This window comes from Anopheles gambiae, chromosome 2 (genome assembly GCF_943734735.2).
Source record: "Anopheles gambiae chromosome 2, idAnoGambNW_F1_1, whole genome shotgun sequence".
In the NCBI taxonomy this organism is placed as follows: Eukaryota; Metazoa; Arthropoda; class Insecta; order Diptera; family Culicidae; genus Anopheles; species Anopheles gambiae.
In genome coordinates, this window is record NC_064601.1 from 108984765 (window position 1) to 108999573 (window position 14809).

General features: G+C 47.9%; 5 protein-coding genes across 7 annotated transcripts; 3 read left to right on the top strand and 2 right to left on the bottom strand.

Annotated features, from left to right (window-relative positions):
* The first annotated feature begins 26 nt into the window (after window positions 1–26).
* LOC1270140 (eukaryotic translation initiation factor 3 subunit E) lies at window positions 27–2351 on the top strand. The gene is made up of 3 exons (XM_308812.5): window positions 27–501; window positions 752–1021; window positions 1084–2351. The coding sequence occupies exons 1-3, from the start codon at window positions 412–414 to the stop codon at window positions 2023–2025; spliced, it is 1302 nt and encodes a 433-aa protein (XP_308812.2). The 5' UTR covers window positions 27–411; the 3' UTR covers window positions 2026–2351.
* An 83-nt stretch (window positions 2352–2434) lies between these two features.
* On the top strand, window positions 2435–5338 carry LOC1270139 (DNA repair and recombination protein RAD54B). The gene has a single exon (XM_308811.5). It carries the CDS (start codon window positions 2435–2437, stop codon window positions 5297–5299), a length of 2865 nt encoding a protein of 954 aa, XP_308811.5. The 3' UTR covers window positions 5300–5338.
* On the bottom strand, window positions 5319–5975 carry LOC1270138 (probable prefoldin subunit 4). The gene is made up of 2 exons (XM_308810.5): window positions 5797–5975; window positions 5319–5728 (listed from the first exon to the last, which is right to left on the bottom strand). The coding sequence occupies exons 1-2, from the start codon at window positions 5839–5841 to the stop codon at window positions 5357–5359; spliced, it is 417 nt and encodes a 138-aa protein (XP_308810.4). The 5' UTR covers window positions 5842–5975; the 3' UTR covers window positions 5319–5356.
* A 469-nt stretch (window positions 5976–6444) lies between these two features.
* Window positions 6445–9185, top strand: LOC1270137 (transmembrane protein 209). 2 transcript variants are annotated; one of them, XM_308809.5, is made up of 5 exons: window positions 6445–6595; window positions 6683–7312; window positions 7366–7993; window positions 8061–8294; window positions 8394–9185. In XM_308809.5, the coding sequence occupies exons 1-5, from the start codon at window positions 6585–6587 to the stop codon at window positions 8520–8522; spliced, it is 1632 nt and encodes a 543-aa protein (XP_308809.5). In that variant the 5' UTR covers window positions 6445–6584; the 3' UTR covers window positions 8523–9185. The 2 variants fall into 2 exon arrangements, with proteins under 2 accessions (XP_308809.5, XP_061506594.1); XM_061650610.1 differs by having other exon boundaries at window positions 7387–7993.
* Window positions 8728–14680, bottom strand: LOC1270136 (tubulin polymerization-promoting protein homolog). Of its 2 annotated transcripts, none has more exons than XM_001688044.2 (4): window positions 14445–14680; window positions 9967–10288; window positions 9698–9883; window positions 8728–9619 (listed from the first exon to the last, which is right to left on the bottom strand). In XM_001688044.2, exons 2-4 carry the CDS (start codon window positions 10276–10278, stop codon window positions 9437–9439), a joined length of 681 nt encoding a protein of 226 aa, XP_001688096.2. In that variant the 5' UTR covers window positions 10279–10288; window positions 14445–14680; the 3' UTR covers window positions 8728–9436. The 2 variants fall into 2 exon arrangements, with proteins under 2 accessions (XP_001688096.2, XP_308808.5); XM_308808.5 differs by lacking the exon at window positions 14445–14680 and adding an exon at window positions 10392–10829.
* Between the last annotated feature and the right edge of the window lie 129 nt (window positions 14681–14809).

Consider the following 14809-nt stretch of genomic DNA (forward strand, 5'->3'; position numbering starts at 1 on the left):
TTGTCATTTTGAAGCTGATTTGACAGTTGGCAGCTGTCAGCTGGCTTTATGGATGAAACATGAGGAGCCAAAGTGTACAAGAAATCGGGATATTTTGGCCATACATTGGGTTGAATAATTATCTGTAAATGTTAAAAAAAAAACACTATAACAATTTAAAAGCACTCTTTCGTTTGCTTCAATTAAATTTACTGTTCATAATATTCTGCCGAGCTGAAATAATGTTTTATGCTGTCCTGGCAACACTGCCCCCTTTTTGACAATCGGTTTCGTGGTGGCGTTGCAATGTAGTCTTCGTCTTCTTCTTTTCACCGAACTTGCCGTGCGATTTGTCCACATGTCGTACTAGTGCGGAGTTTTTCAGTGAATTTCTCTGGGAAAAGCGTACAGTTTCAGCCAAAATCCATCACGATGGCCAAGTTCGACCTCACGGCAAAGAATTGCCAGTATTTGGATCGTCATCTAACGTTTCCTTTGCTGGAATTTTTGCTCCAGAAAAAGGTAAGTTCCGCAGCTGCAATAGTAGAAGCAAAAGGGAGCGGAGGATGAAAGGAAGGAAGAAAGGGAAGGATGACAACGACACGGCTTGAATGTTTCGGCGGGGCAGCGAATCCTGCGCCGGGAGAATTGATTGCCTTTGATCGGCAGGGTGTTTCCTGTGTTGTGATTACATCCCTATGCCCTCCGCAAAAGACCCGTCATCTCACTGGTATAACCTCACTTTTTAACGCTTTTCCCCCCTTTCCGGCAGGTATTCGACCAGACGTCGTTGCTGAAGTTCATCCTGGAGACGGTGAGCAAAACGAACATGGTCGATTACAAGCATGACATTCGCGAACGATTGGCCATGGATAAGGTGCACCCGGATGAGTTGGCCCAGGGCCGTGCGAATGTGCTCGCAACGCTGAAGGAGCTGCAGGCCGAGGTAGCGCCGCTGATGAAGTGCATGGAGGAGCTGAAGAATCCGGACTCGACGAAGGATTCCAAATCGGTCATCCATGCGTTGCAGCAGACGTTGGATGTAAGTAGACGGCAGCGGCGACCGATAAGAAGCCGGCTTCAATCTGTCTCGTTTTGTTTTAGTACGACATTATCTTAAGCGCGCAAAAGCTGGCAAAGTATCTGTACGAATGCGGCAACTACAACGACTCGCTCTCGTACCTGTACGTCTGCATGCTGGTAATGGAGCCGAACGATAAAAACTACCTCGGTGTGCTGTGGGGCAAGCTGGCAGTCGAAATCCTGACGCTGAACTGGCAGACGGCTCTGGAGGATTTGACGCGGCTGCGCGATTTCATCGAAAACTACAACTTCTCGCCGATCCAGGTGCTGCAGCAGCGTGCGTGGCTGATTCACTGGAGCGTGCTGGTGTTCTTTAACCACGGCAAGGGCCGCGATCTGATCATCGACATGTTCCTGTACAAGCCGCAGTACTTGAACGCGATTCAAACGATGTGCCCGCACATCCTGCGCTACCTGGCGACGGCGGTCATCATCAACCGTGGTCGGCGCAATGCGCTCAAGGATCTGATCAAGGTGATCCAGCAGGAGTCGTACACGTACCGCGATCCGATCACCGAGTTCCTCGAGCATCTGTACGTGAACTTTGACTTCGAGGGTGCGCGCAAGAAGCTGCACGAGTGCCAGACGGTCATCGTGAACGATTTCTTCATCATCGGCTGCCTGACGGAGTTTGTCGAGAACGCGCGTCTGATGATCTTCGAAACGTTCTGTCGCATTCACCAGTGCATCACGATCGGCATGCTGGCGGACAAGCTGAACATGAAGCCGGACGAGGCGGAGTGTTGGATCGTGAACTTGATTCGCAATGCGCGGCTGGACGCCAAGATTGATTCGAAGCTCGGACACGTGGTGATGGGTACGCAGCCGCTCTCGCCCTACCAGCAGCTGGTAGAAAAAATTGACTCCCTCTCTGTACGCTCCGAAGCGTTGACCCTGTTGGTCGAGCGAAAGCACAAAGCTAAAACTCAGGAAGCCGGCGAAGGCCACTGGAAGTATTACTAGAGGGCGCATCCCGGGGACAACACGCTTTTCTGTGCTTTCTGTTCGTGTGTGTGTGTGTGTGTCAGCACGCGAGGAAGCACGGGAAGAGCATTTTACGGAGGCAAACCAACGCGGTGGAAGGTGGAAAGAACGATCGTGTAGAGAGGGTACAGAAAAAAGCAACATCAACCAACTGTAACTGTATTGAGCGATTTGGAGAGCGACGTGTCGCAGTACGCAGAACATAACATTCAAATTCAATCAAGCCATTGGCGTATATGATGATACATGATAAGCGAATAATAGGTTGGAATAAAATGCGTGCCCTGGTGGGCAGAAGAGCGCAATCATTCTTAGTTGTGTACGATTTTGAGCGAACTGAAGGAAAGTAGTTGGAAAACTGCGTAACATGAGAAAATATTGATATAAAATGGAATTTCTTATACGAAAATTGCAATATTGGAAAAGCTATTCCTATTCGGATTCTCGCCCCAAATCAGTTGATTGTCAACAAACAACAAACTGTCAAATTGTGGCGGCATTTCTATCTGCTTCGCCGCGATGGGCAGTTGCGTTGGATAAGTTGCAAAAAACATCTGCATTTTGTTATAGAAATAGACATATTCGTGCGTTATTTACATCGCTCATTATGCGACGAAGTAGTGCTCCGTCGATGAAACGTCCCGGCGAACCGGTACAAAGGTTACAGCCGGCAAAGAAAAATGCTAATGTAGTGAGCAATACCAACAGTGCGCACGATTCGCAACTCCCAGCTGCAGCCGTCCCAGTAAGCCATGACGATAGGCTCTCGGGTGGAAGCTGTTCCAAAACCATCTTTAAGGTAGTGTGGGGGAAAATTAGCACAAGGAAGCACAAGACCTGGGAAGGCGACGGTACGCTCGAAGTGTCCGGCAGAAGTGCGGTGTTGAAGGATGAAGCGGGGAAAGTAATCACCACGGCCAGCGGATTAAAGATCGACGAAGTGACGGAAGGTATCCAGCTGGTGGTGGGTTCTAAGGAGGTGGAAGTTTTGGAGAAATGCAATGAAAATCAACAACCAAGGTTGGAAAAATCGTCAACCGTAGTGAGCAGTACTGGTGGTTCGACGATTTGTTTGCCAGTGCCCTCGATTGGTGGTTTTAAACCGCCAGTGCAAGTGGTGCGGGATGATGTTGAAGCGGAAGCACGATCAGAAGCACCTCCCAGGATTGATGCTGTGCCGCTGGTTGATACGACCAACTTTTCCCGCGATAGTTCCTGTAGTGTGCAGAGCAATTTTAAATCGGTCTTTACAACCCGAGAAGACGAACAAGAGGCAGTGCAACCACTGATTATGAAGAAACCATCGTTCGAACACCAATTTCAACACAATGCTCAAAATGAAACGGTGGTGGAGGTGCAGGTCCCCCTCTGTGTTACACGCCACCTGCGACCGCACCAGCGCGAAGGTGTTGCCTTCCTGTACGAATGTGTGACCGGGCTGAGAATGCTGGAACCGGCCGGGTGCGGTGCAATTTTGGCCGACGAAATGGGGCTCGGTAAGACGCTGCAGTGCATTGCGCTCATGTATACGCTGCTAAAGACCGGTCCGTACGGAAAACCGCTCGCCAAGCGTGTTCTGATTGTCACCCCCAGCAGTTTGGTGGATAACTGGGACCGAGAAATTACCAAGTGGCTGCGAAGCGAGCGCATTTTTACGTTCATCGTTGGGCCAAACAATAAGCTCAAACGGTACGCCCAGTCGCCGCACATTCCCATACTGATCATATCGTACGAGATGCTGGCAAAGCAGATCGGTGAACTGGAGACGGTCAAGTTCGATCTGATGTTTTGCGACGAAGGGCACCGGTTAAAGAACAGCAACGTGAAGGCGTTCGGCGTGCTGAATCGGTTGGAGTGCCGGCGCCGGGTGCTGCTAACCGGTACACCCATACAGAACGATCTGCAGGAATTTTTCTCCCTAATTAACTTTGTCAATCCGGGAGCGATCGGTACGTACCAGGATTTCAAGGCACGTTACGAAACGCCCATCGTTGTATCGCAACGACCCGGCGTGTTGCCACAATCGATCGAGCTCGGGATCGAGCGGCTAAACGAGCTGAACGCGATAACGGGCCGCTTTGTGCTGAGGCGCACGCAGGAAGTGGTCAACCGATATCTGCCCGACAAGCACGAGGTGGTCGTGTTTTGCCATCCGTCCGCGCTGCAGACGCAACTGACCCGAACGGCACTGTCGTTTTACGAGAGTGAAAAAGGTGCGGACAATGCGGTCTCTCCGCTACAGTTAATAACGATTCTGAAAAAGATCTGTAATCACCCGTCGCTCGTGTCGGTACAGGGGAAGGGGGATCCGGAATCGTTGGTGCATCTGCTGGCGGAACAGTTGCCACCCTGGCAGCGGATGGGACCGACCGATTCGGCCAAGCTGGGCATTGTGGAGGCACTGCTGGAAGCAATGCTGGCAATGCAGGAAAAGATCGTGATCGTGTCGTACTATAGCAAAACGCTCGATATGATCGGTGGGTTGTGTGACCATTACAACTACAAGTACTGTCGGTTGGACGGATCGACGGCGGGTCCCGATCGGTCCCGGATCGTGGCCGCATTCAACAACCCTGCCAACGATAGTTTCATACTGCTGCTTAGCGCCAAAGCAGGCGGTGCAGGGCTGAATCTGATCGGTGCTTCTCGGCTGGTGCTGTACGATAATGACTGGAACCCGGCCAACGACCTGCAAGCCATGTCACGCGTGTGGCGTGATGGCCAACGGAAGCCGGTGTTCATTTACCGACTCCTGACCGCTTACTCCATCGAGGAGCGGATATTTCAGCGACAAATTTCGAAAACCTCCCTCAGCGGTACGGTGGTAGACCAGCGGCAAAACTTGAGCAATCTCAAACTATCCGAAGAAGAGCTGAAGGATCTGTTCTCCATCATCGATCCCAATGCTGAGTCCGACTGTTTGACGCACAGTTTGCTCGAGTGTCCGTGTGCGGGTATCGGTAACGCACCGGATAGGGTGGCAGAACTGCCGGAATTGTGCGACCCGCTGGATGATCTTACCAACGAAACAAACGAACCGATAAGTCGCTTCCAGCTACGACCCACTGTTGGTGGTGGAGGCAAGCATGGCAAGCTAGGTACGAAAAAGCACGCCCTCAAGATGCAGGAACTAATGCGCTGGGAACATCACCGATCGCCTGTGTCCGAACGGGTCCTGGAACAGCTCGGACTGGCTCGGAGTGCCGACGAGATAGTGTTTTTGTTTCGAAACATTGTATCAGCACCGAAATAAACGCACAATGCACAAGTGGTACAATTTTACCATACCGCATCCCCCCGTGCCTGTTGTTTATTCATCATTTTCCAAATGAATATTGCTGCCGAACCGACCGTACAGGTAACCCTTCAGGTCGCTCATCTTCTGCTGCAGATCGCGGCTGGTCTGCTGGATGCCGTTGATTTCCTTCTTTTTGCGCTCCTTCGCTTCCGCCAGCAGCTCGAGCGTTTTGGCCTGATCGTGCGAGAGAAACACGTCCCCCATCAGGAACGGGATCTGTACGTCGTCGTCCAGCAGCTCTATTTCGTCGCCCGCTTCTTCGAGATTTTTCAGCTCGTTCTGTTTGATGCGCAGCTCCTCCTTCAGATCCTCCACCTTCGCGTTGTAGTTGGCGAACTTATTTATCTTCATCTGGTCTTCGTAGGTGATGTGAACATCTGAGTCCTAAAATGGTCACAAAAGAGCGATGAGTACAGTGGCCGTCGGTGAATGGGACGCGTGTAGTTCCTTACCGGTTGAAAGGTGCCTTTCGACTTTGTTTCTACTTTTGCACTCATGGCGAAACAAATTTATTTTAATGTTCACTAGTTCAACCTGCTGCAAAACCCGGTGTTCAGGAGGGGAAAACTATTGCGAGGAGATTTCTACCGTGTGTTCTGTTGTTCTTGTTGCTATTCTTTTTCTTCGACTCATTTGACGTTCCGACGGACGACAGCGGTGGACTCTACTGTGCGTAAATGCAAAATAAAACATTTTTTTGGCTATAAATTGTGTTAATTGTTTTAACTAATCCGAATAAGTAAATTACATATTTTGAGCGTTTATTTAATTGCTCTGTTTTAATATTTGTTGTTCCTTTTCCGAGTAAATACACAGTAGAATCCACTGAGTTACATCGGAGAAGCGTTACCGGAAGCGTTTTTTCACGTATACAGAGTGCATTGCGGTGCTGTTTCAACTCAGAATCGTGAAAATAATCTATTTTTAAATATCAAGATTGCATGCGCACCATATTGCAATTTACATTTCTACCCTTATTTCGTTCGCTGCTCCGTAATCGACCGAAAATAACTACCACACTCAAATTGTTGACTGGGAATTCATTATGGCGCCATCTGTACGTCACACACAGAAGCTCTACGTAACGCTTCTCGAAAATAACGCAACGGGCTGAAGTTTACCCGGCAAAGGAATGGTTTGACGTTTAGCAAAGCTGCTGCATCGCCGGCTGTATGCATTTTCTCCGCGTTCCGTCTCCGATCTCGATCTTTTGCGCGGTACGCAAACGCATTTTAGCGAAATGTCTAGCAAGTGAGTAGAAATGGAACGGTTTTGATGATTCTGGCATCATCCGGTAAATATAACATGCAATAATCTTTTCCCCTTCTTCACACGCAGTCCCGGTTCCCCGGTGCAGTGCAGCCCGATCGTGAATCGGACGCTTGAGCTGAACCTAAATAGGAAGCGCTCGAAGGAATGCTTGCGATGGGGCACGGTGCACATACTGCTACTGTCCGTGGTGCTGTTCGACATTTGCAACAAGTGTTCGTACTCGTTTTCGAACCTGTACTACGTGGAGTACGTCGCCGCGGCCATGCTGTCCTGCAGCATGGTGTACTACTATACCTGCTACTTTTACTACCTGTTCAGTGCGGAGCCCATCCGGGGCACGGAACAGCAACGGCGAATACTCAGGTTCGATGCAAACGATAGCTCGTTCATCACCACTCCGCTGCAGGCCAAGCAATCGGCCAGCGCGGACAACACGCCAATGAACGTGTCCACCTCACTGTTGCGGTCCTTTCACGAATCGAGCTTTTCGATTGCCTCGCCCCGCTGGGTGTTCAGCAGGGGCAGCCCACCAATGGAACCGCCCCGGCCACCGATGCTGTACGACCGCAACCTGTCCTACGAGGCGTCACCGAACGTCAGTGGCGGTTCGATCAAGTTTTCTCCTGCGCTGCGGAAACTAGGTCCGCCGGGCGATACGATACTGGATGACAAATTTATGGAAACCTATGGAAACCAGTGAGTAGCAATCCTTACGATGTGTTTGTGTGCTGTACTAAGTCCCATTTTAGTAAGTTCAATCTTTCCTACAGTGAAGCATCGATGGATAAGAGCAACCGTTCGCAGAAGGAGCAAGCGAACAATACCGATGATTCGATGAACTCGTCCTTTGGTCGGTACCGGTTCAACGACATGTCCCACCTGCTCAAAACCTCCCTTTACCAACTGTCGTCCTCGGTGACGCCAAGCAAACAGCTGACGAAGGAGCTCGAGACGGGCCCGTACAATGCGTTTATCGATGGCAGTCCCGAGGGATTGAAAAAAGTCTCCACCACGCAGCTGTCCACGTACGTGGGCAATTTGCGCATGTGGATCTCGCTGACGATATTGCAGCGTATCGAGGAGGAGATCAATATTGCCGATCAGGCATTCAAGAGCCGCGGCTTTGCTGACATTCAGATCGGCAATATCGGGCTGGAGCGGTTGAAGAAAACGGCCGAAAATCAGCAGCTGGTGTCGTTGTACATCCCGCGGCTACCGTTGCTGATACCGTTTCTGGAAATGTCCACCAATCAGGAGTATCTGGTGCAGCGTATCAAGGACCTTGCCAAGGGTAGCTGTTTGGCCGACTATCGGTGGAATTCCGGTTCGGCTTACAAGGGTATTAGCTGGGATGAGCATCTGCCTACCGATTCGGCCGTAAGTAAACACACACACACACGCTGGGATGCCAATGTCCGGATGTTAATCGTTCTGGTGTTTGTAGATTATTTTCCACCTCTTCTGCACATATCTGGATAGCCAGCTGCGTCCGCTGCCACAACCGGGTGGGCGTCCCTTCTTCAACCGTTACGTCGTAGTAGGCGACAAGAAGACGACCAAGGAAACACTTGCCGAAGTGAACACCAAAAATAAGGCCAAGTGTGCCATTCTGTACTCAAACCCCCTGAAGCCCAAATTTAACTTCGTTTCGGATGACAAAATTCACAGCTGTGCCTATGTAAGTTGTCAGCAGAAGGCGGGAGTTAGAAATAATGGTAATTTTATTTGAACTCTTCCTCTCTCTCTCTCTCTCTGTTTCGCTCTATTTTCTCTAAAGGATCGAAATAATCTGTTCTACGTCATCATTCAATTTTTAATGTATATGAAAACCCACCACGAATGCTCACTGGAGGGCATTAATCTCGGCAGAAGTGGCATCAACATACTGTGCTGCATCGAAGACTAGAAGAGTGGCAGCGGACGCGCCATTTTATGAGTGTCGCGAAATCGAATTATGAAAGGTGTTCAACTCCGCCATCGTCATGGAAACGGGCGATTGGCGTACACGAAAGTATGCTCATACACGGACGAAATTGGACACGCGGTACACATGATAGGCTCGGTGGCTGTATCATGATGCTCTGGTAAGTCCAATACACACAACACAGAAATTAAATTCATTTGCTCGGATGAACTGTATTCAATTTTGTATATTAATCGCTTACTATCAACGGTTCGTTCGAAGATTGTGGTGTGTTATACATGACACAGTATATATGTATAAGTTGTTGGTGAATCAATGGTGAATCATACTGCTTAGCGTTGAGATTAAAATTCCGACAAAACATACGTTCGTTGATGAAAAAAAAACACACACAGAAATTGTATAATTGGCTCAATAATGTCTATCGTGTTATCGGGCGCGAACTTTTCCCTTATCCGAATTGAAACAAATGGATGTATTTTAGCTTATACTAGTGAACATACCTTTAAGGACTAGACAAATAACACTATGTATAGAAGACGTGTAGAAAGTAACCCCAACATCCACACAAACAGCAAACAATCGTGTACGTGTAAAAATGTAACTAAAACAATCCTCAATAACAAGCTACGTTAATAATGAGAATGGCGTCAGGATGGGTTTGATTTTGATTCTCTCGATTTTTGTTGTTGATTTGTAATACAGGTTGATTTGTTTTTGCACTGGGACACAGGGATACATAAAGGCTTATGGTCAGCAACTAACCAATCTCACACGTGGTGGAATCGCATCGCATGAAATTGCCGTTTCGAAAGTGTACGTTACGAAGCGCGCAGTTTTAAATGTTTCCGTTTCGGTTTGGGTGCTAGATGTTACGCATCGTTGCTCCCTTGCACTCAGTGAGTTTTGTCGTAGGTGTTTTTGTGCCCATATCCGGACACATAGCCGGACTGGTCGACCATATCCTTTCGGCCGGCAATACCCTTGCCCTTGCCAGTTTCGTCGAACCGTTGCTTGTGCGAACCGGTGTACTTGGACGTGTCCGTAAGGCGAGCCACCGTTTCGGCCGCTTTTCCTGGCTGTGGAGTAGCAAAAAAAAGGATGAATTAAAAACACTAGTAAGTTATTTAAGTACTGCCTGCATCTTATCTACGCACCGTTGCATTATGCACTCCGGGAGCGCCACAGTTTGCCATTTTGTTTTTGATTTCATCCAGCTCGACTTTCTTCGTTTTGGCCAGATCGTCCAGAAATTTGTTGTAGTCTTCGTACGTCAGCTTCATCGATTTTAGCTTCTTGAAGTGTATTCCCGTATCGGTGGTCGTTATCTTCTTATCAATAACCTGGAAGTGCAGTTTACATACCCGGGTAGATTACATTTTTAATGCGTTTTTTCTTCTCCCAATATGCAACAAAAGCGACTCACCTTCGCTTGCTTCATCCACTTGTCGCTTTGCGAAAGCGTTAGATGTTTTCCATCCGACTTTGTATCACCAAACTTTGAGAACGCTTTAAACTGTTCCTTAAAGGCCGCGGAACAGACGGGCTTGTTGGCAGGTGTCGCCGAACCGTTCGTTTCCTTGTCGGACGGCTTTGCCGCCGGTTCGGCTGCACCCGGTTGGCCGCCGGCAGCTTCCTTGCCTGCAGCCTCTTTAGCGTCGAGTGCCATTTCAGCCACCTCTACGGTCATCTTGTCTACGACGTCCGTACCATTCGGTGGTTGCGCTTCATCGGCCATGGTGTGGGAGCTGGCGCGGAATAAGATAGAAGAGAGAACACATTTCGTTTAGATTTAGTGTCTTCAAAGAGTAGTCTAATGTAGGTAACAAAACACGGGTATATTGCACACACCGATGAACTGCGACATGTGTGTACATCTTATCGGCAAGCTGTTTGTTTATGTTTTGCCCTCCAAAAATACGCAACTACTGCCTGGGTATGGGGATGGTACACTGTGCTGTGCTGTGTGTTACCGTTCAAGTAGTTGAGCAAGTACTGTCCCGGCACGTCGTATCACGCAACGGGATGGGGCCCCGGAAAAGGTAATTAGCACCCGCGCTGACACGATTGCAAATAACTAACATTTCATTTTGGTCTCCCCATGCTTATGTCACTGTCGCTACAGTTTAACGTACAATAGAAGGCTCAGGTTTAGTTGTGCTAGGTTGTTGATTTGTTGCGATCCTTACAATACTTAATTTAGCAGATATTTCGATTAATGGTTTATCGTTTAAAATAGGAAATATATTATCATTATTAAATAGTTGAAAAACAATTCATACGAACGGATCATTTGGAATAATGATTTAAAGTTTAAATTAGTTTGCCTTTATTGTTGCGCTTTATTTGAAAGTAATATGTGACTAAATCCGAAAACACACACACAGCTGCATACCATATTGCGCCATCGAGCGAAGTGCAATACTGGGCACTACATATCCGATCCGGATGCTTGCTTCATTAGGCGTCAAAGTGTAAACTGAACAAATATGTATCATGTATTCGCGTACATTTGAGCGCCGCCATAATTAGGATAGTAGCTAACCACTGACCACCGCTGACCGCCGCTGGAAGTCCAAAATTATATTTATGAACAAGCAAGCAACAAGTGTAAACAACTACAGAGTGGCGTGTGCACATGTGTGGTGACGCCCTGCATGATGCGATGATGGATCGACTTAAAGGTAAGTGGCACGTTTGCAGCGTGTTGGACATTATACGATGTGCCTTGCCCTGATACCACCCATGGTTGGCTGATGTTGGCCAATTAGCACCACCGACCGTTAGGCCGTTATAATAGTCCGCCGCGCGTCAAAGTGATGTGTTGCGACCTGACTGAGTACTACTACCCAGTGGAGCGTACGATGGGACCCATCTCCCTTACCTGTGTAATTTACCTTCCCAGTGTTTTCATAAATGGTTAATTTGATTCTGATTATGTTTGAAGTTCAATTTATCAGTTCGAGCGAACACGCAATTGCGCGCGGTTTGATGATAAAGATCGTGTAGCGATTATGGTTAAGCTGTTGGCCCCTACTGCATTCCCAACCGGACATAACTTTGTAAAGAGCACTATTTTATCCATTTTTGAATGCAGATTTTCTGACATTCCGGTTTATAGAGTGCAAAGAAAGCTGATTTTAGCAAATAAGTACAATTTAAATACATACAATCACGGTCACCCAGAAGACGCTGAACTTGAGCATGAAACAGCACAAGGTAGATTGCAAAACAGTAAACTAAATATGTACCCAACGAAGAGAGAGGAATGGGAGGGAGGGAACAACCTTTACTTGCTGGGTATGATAGATGCTCTCTCTCCATGCGATGCGCTAGATCGGCCGGGTGCTCTACTCATTCAAACGGACAAACTTCATTACATCATCGGCAGCAGCCACCCACCCCACCCAGCGCTCTCTCCCGGACTGTTGTAAAGTCCATGGTTTTGTGTAAAGGGGAACCCACTATTGGCTTGCCATATGCTTGCCACTGGTGTAGTCGTCGTCAACTAGCAGTGTGATATGCGCCTCCATACATCACTACCACTCGTTTCTTCTCCGGTGCCTGTCCGCGGACGCTCAAGTTCGCCACGCTTGACGGTGGTCACCAAAACAAACAATATAAATTTAGATATTACTTCACTAATAGGATGGTGGGGGGATGCAGCAAAGCAGCAAATGGCTGTGGAGAGGGTCAAATTATGCGAAAGCAGCAACTACATGGTGAAGGTGGTGATGGGCGGTCTTTTTTTAGTGGTTCGCCGGACATCCTTCTGTTGAGGGGGTGTAATGAGAGAAAATTGAAGATTAATAGTTTTAGCAGATGACTACACTACACTTGGGAGAGACTTGATTCAACTGGTTCCATGGTCCTTAAATGCGTTTTTGATTAACACGTTAAAACCTTCAATGGAATTGAAAAATTCGTTTCTAAAATACAGTTACCTCTCCACATCACCTCGTGCCATTCGTGCCTCCCCCATGCGGCCCAGTGTACCAGGGTGTGTATTTTCAATGTCAGCAATATGATGTCATGCGGAGGTAAAGCTGATATCGAAATACATGTTCGCAAAGCGGTGGTACGTGTCATTCGCAAGACAGGCGCGACCAATAAAAGTGGTAAATTGACCAAAAGAAACAACAGCAACAACAAAAACTGAGAAGAACCTGTCCCGATTCTATTCGGGGCGACAGCAGACATTTCGACTAGTACATAGCGATTCAACAAGGGGTTAATAAAGTGGCGATAAGTTCGCATCAGAAAGATGATGATTGGAAGATAACAATCGGTTTTTTGTAGGTCAAGTGACGGCAGCGGCAGTCTTGGGCGTTGTTGGGACACGGGGACGGAACATAACGCCGTTTGATATCGGCCGGTTCGTTTAGATACGATAACGAGTACAGTCTTTATCAAGAATATGCATTTAAAATTAAACTGCAATTATTTTTTCAATATAAAGATTGAATGCATTCTGGTTAGCATTGAAACAAAGCAAATTAATGTCCCATATCCTTAAGGTGCCTCAACTGCTCATAAACACCTTGACTCCAGGATGAGTCATCCTGGAAAAGGGGTTGGAAAACGTTATTCCTCACAAAGAAGAAAAAATAGTATCCCAGTTGGGTGGTAAGGTGTGTATGTGTTTGTGCCCCACAACCACCACCTTAAAATCCACTTCTTGCTTGTCGCGTCTTTTCTCCTTCTTCCGTACTGACCTTTGGCGGCGCACTTTGCAGAAGCAAACATCGTCGCTTCGTCCTCTTTCAACCACAGTGTTGGTGCGCACTTTCCCTTTTCATGCGCACTTTCATCCTTGGCAGGCTAAACGTAAACAAAGGCTCGTCACCAGCACTACAAGCAGTAGGCGACGAATCAGGACACTAAAATGGCGAACACAGAGGGAACGCGGTGGAGGCGCATGACGAGGGCCGTTGCATGACATTTATATCATACATAAAACGGCTTCAGAGAATGGTCAGCTTCGTTTTCCCGGGGTGAAGGCAGGAGTAATAAAAAAACGGAAAATCAAATCCAACACAGGTGGGCGAAGAAGGACCTTCGTGGGTTGCGTTAGCTTTCCCTATTATCCGCTTGATGTTAGATTAAAATTCATTTAAATGAGCACCACTCGCGACGGTATTCCGTTGGACTGGTGAGCTCCTTTCCATTCGGCAAACCATTTGAATTGCATTTGGGGGGTTTTTTTTCCCCTTGTCGATTGCGTGTGGTCACCACGTAACACGCTTCTAATCGTCTTCCCTCCCAAACAAAATGAAGGGTCTTCTTTGTCCACTGCAGACCACAATGTGACGATGGGGCCTGGTGGACAGCATTCCGTTACTGTTGGCGCGGGTTCTACGACGCTAGGGCAAAAGTTGTACGCCGTGCCGATTCCCTATTGAGCGGAAATCACGCCCGTACCGCGCGCACGGCGGAAGTGCGATAATGCGCATGAACAATTATTGATCTGCGGCGGGCAGTGGGAGAACACCCTTGCGGGTACGAAGGGATATGTGGGCACGAATCTCACGTCATCATCACAACCAGAATCCTCCGCGCTCTCGAGATGAGGATGCGAGATGAATCTGGCCCTGCTGGATATGCATGTGTGTGTGTGTGTGTGTGTGTGTGTGTGTGTGTGTGTGTGTGAGTGTTTGTGTAGTATGGAGAAGTTTTCGCTTTTTGGACCACTGCCAAAACCGATTTCACTTGCGGAATCATTTGATTATCGTTGTTTTTCTGGGATGCCACTCTCGTAAAACACAAAACGAGCATAGTTTCAAACGTTTTTCTTTTTGTTGCCTTTCCTGTTGCACGCACAGCAACATGGGTACTGGTTGTTGTCTTCCATTACCGAGCATCATAGTACACTTGGAAGTGCAAAATGGATGAATTTTCATTTACCTTCAAATAAGAACGCACAAGAAATATTTCGTTGAACTTCCTACTAATTCACGCAAACTAGTCACTTAAGATTTGATTCCACACAGGTACCACAAACAATGTTTCTACGCAGCGTTGTTTTTTTGGAAATGAAGTGTTTTTCTTTCCTGTACAATTTTGTGCAAAACACGAGAACAGCTCTCTAACCGCTCTGACCGCAGGAACGCGCGCGCGAGACTAAAACCTCGAGAGACGCGCTATGTATACTATACGTACGTGCGAACGACGCGCGGCACGGTACCAGCGCGCTCGGGCTGCTAAAAGATAACGTGCTCACAGCATGCGTTGGAAAGGCAAACGAAACGAGCGGGCACGGTACCAAGTGT